The 2,962-nt window shown below is 41.7% G+C and overlaps 1 protein-coding gene across 1 annotated transcript in view; it reads left to right on the top strand.

Moving 5' to 3' along the window:
• VIRMA (vir like m6A methyltransferase associated) overlaps positions 1–2,962 on the top strand; it is a 68,006-nt gene that overhangs the window by 8,098 nt on the left and 56,946 nt on the right. Inside the window, 1 exon segment of the mRNA XM_017538119.2 lies at positions 842–957. Coding sequence (XP_017393608.1) covers positions 842–957 — 116 coding nt within the window.

The raw sequence follows: 2,962 nt of genomic DNA, 5'->3' as shown, positions 1-2,962 counted from the left end.
CGGGGTTTCACCATGTTGACCAGGATGGTCTCGATCTCTTGACCTCGTGATCCACCCGCCTCGGCCTCCCAAAGTGCTGGGATTACAGGCGTGAGCCACCGTGCCCGGCCTGGGTTTTTTTTTTTTTTTAATAAACTCTTAGTTTGTGATTTTAAAATAAAAATTTTTTAGAACAGGTTTATCTCAACTGTTAAGTACCTAAATGCTTTCCCTGATCCCTTGATATTAATTGATATGTAAGTTTATAAAGTAAGCTGATCTAAGTACAGATTTGCAGTCTCTTAGTTCAGAAACTCAAAAATGGAAAAAAAAAAAACCACCAAAAAATAAAAAACTATGCCCTGAATTCATTCTAATCCATGCACTCTAATCTCAACTGATATGGTACTTGTTATAATCTTTATTTAGTGTGAATGTTGATGTGTGGCTGTAGAAATATTAATGGTTTGATTACAGGGTGCTGCCGCAGAAGCCCCTGGGAGGGTCTAAAGTAATATACAATATTTGGATTATATTATCTCTCTAGAAATCAAAAAGTCAGGATTCTGAAAGGTATTTGGCTCCACAGGTTTCAGATAAGGGACTCTACGTCTGTATAGTCTAAGCAAAACATCAGCAGGCAGAGGTAATGCATGGCAGAAAATGTTACATAAATCGGGAAACAGCCAGGTGCTTGGTATGTTCATCATCTATTTATGCAACATTGTAAATAATATATATTTAGTGATATGGAATGTTAAGGTTATATGTGACATTGTGAATGAATAAAATTTGAATAGAGAAACTATTTTATAGAATGTTCCGAAGCACTCCCCTGGCCTTTTTTTTGTTGTTGTTACAGCAAAGTTCTCATATAGATGTGGTTCGTTTTCCATGTGTGGTTTACATCAATGAAGTCCGAGTCATACCCCCAGGAGTAAGAGCCCATAGCAGTCTGCCAGACAACAGAGCATATGGGTAAGTCAATTCTCTTTTTAAAAGTATTTTTTTGGCTAAAGATTGTCTAGAAACATATTTATGTTTTTTGAGACTGAGTCTTGCTCTGTCGCCAGGCTGGAGTGCAGTGGCGCAATCTCGGCTCACTGCAACCTCCGCCTCCTGGGTTCAAATGATTCTTCTGCCTCAGCCTCCTGAGTAGCTGGGACCACAGGCACGTGCCACCATGCCCGGCTATTTTTTGTATTTTTAGTAGAGACGGGGTTTCACTGTGTTGGCCAGGATGGTCTTGATCTCTTAACCTCGTGATCCACCTGCCTCAGCCTCCCAAAGTGCTGGGATTACAGGCATGAGCCACCACGCCCGGCCTAGAAACATATTCTTAAGTGCAAAAATGTAAGATAATATTTTACAAGTAATAGAATCCTGAAACTATTCAATTATGGTTATGCTGCATTATAATAAAATGCAACCTCCACCACCCGGGTTCAAGCGATTCTCCTGCCTCAGTCTCCCGAATAGCTGGGATTACAGGTGCACGCCACCATGCCCAGCTAATTTTTATATTTTTAGTAGAGAGGGGGTTTCACCATGTTGGCCTGGATGGTCTTGATCTCTTGACCTTGTGATCCACCTGCCTTGGCCTCCCAAAGTCCTGGGATTACATGTGTCAGCCAGCTTGCCCAGCCACTTTTTTTTTTTGAGACGAAATTTCGCTCTTGTCGCCCAAGCTGGAGTGCAGTGGTATGATCTTGGCTCACTGCAACTTCTCCCTCCTTGGTTCAGGCAATTCCCTTGCCTCAGCCTCCTGAGTAGCTGGGATCACAAGCATGTGCCACTATGCCTGGCTAATTTTGTATGTTTAGTAGAGCCGGGGTTTCACCATGTTGCCCAGGCTGGTCTCGAACTCCTGATCTCATGTGATCTGCCTGCCTCAGTCTCCAAAAGTGCCAGGATTACAGGCATGAGCCACTGTGCCCAGCCTACATTTTTATTATCTTAATGATGTCTGTTCATGACTTAGTGGTGATTTTCTTAGCTTGATACATGTGTCTTTTATTAATTTTGTAGCTTCAAATTAGCCATTAGTTGTAATTAGCAAGTAGTTATTTGATACTTTATCTTCCTTAGGGTCTATGGGAAATAAAATATAATAAATGGTGTGGCTGAGCACAGTGGCTAACCTGTAATCTCAGCACTTTGGGAGGCTGAGGCTATCATATCCTCTGAGGTCAGGAGTTCGAGAACAGCCTCACCAACATGGAGAAACCCCGTCTCTACTAAAAATACAAAATTAGCTGGGCATAGTGGTGCATGCCTGTAATTCCAGCTGCTCGGGAGGCTGAGGCAGGATAATTGCTTGAACCTGGGAGGTGGAGATTATGGTGAGTGGAGATTGCACCATTGCACTCCATCCTGGGCAATAAGAGCAAAACTCTGTCTCAAAATAAAAGAAAAGGTCCCTGACATGGGGTTGTAGGTAATTTTAACAACTGACATAAAGCAGAAGAATTTGATCTTTGTTGTAACATGAATAATAATTTTCTTCTGATTTTAATTACATAGGTTGGAAATATAAGCCAAATTTTGGCTATGGAAACATGAATATGTATAATATGTCTTACATGAGTTTTTTAGCTTTTAGCTTAGCTGTTAGTTTTAGGTATCAATACCACATTTCATTCTATGTATGCTGTAGATAACTCAATTTCTATTGCATGAAAGAGTTAAACTAGGCTGGGGCATGGTGGCTTATACCTGTAATCCCTGCACTGTGGGAGACTGAGGTGGGTGGATCACCTGAGGTTGGAAGTTTGAGACCAGCCTGACTAACATGAAAAGACCTCATCTCTACTAAAAATATAAAATTAGCCAGGCGTGATGACACATGCCTATAATCTCAGTTACGTAGGAGGCTGAGGCAGGAGAATCGCTTGAACTTGGGAGGTGGAGGTTGTGGTTGAGCTGAGATTGCACCATTATACTCCAGCCTGGGCAACAAGAGCAAAACGCTGTCTCAAAAAAA

This window comes from Cebus imitator, unplaced genomic scaffold (genome assembly GCF_001604975.1).
Source record: "Cebus imitator isolate Cc_AM_T3 unplaced genomic scaffold, Cebus_imitator-1.0 Scaffold109, whole genome shotgun sequence".
Taxonomy (NCBI): domain Eukaryota; kingdom Metazoa; phylum Chordata; class Mammalia; order Primates; family Cebidae; genus Cebus; species Cebus imitator.
Note: the sequence above shows the minus strand (reverse complement) of the source record. Positions and strands in the feature narration are given on the sequence as shown.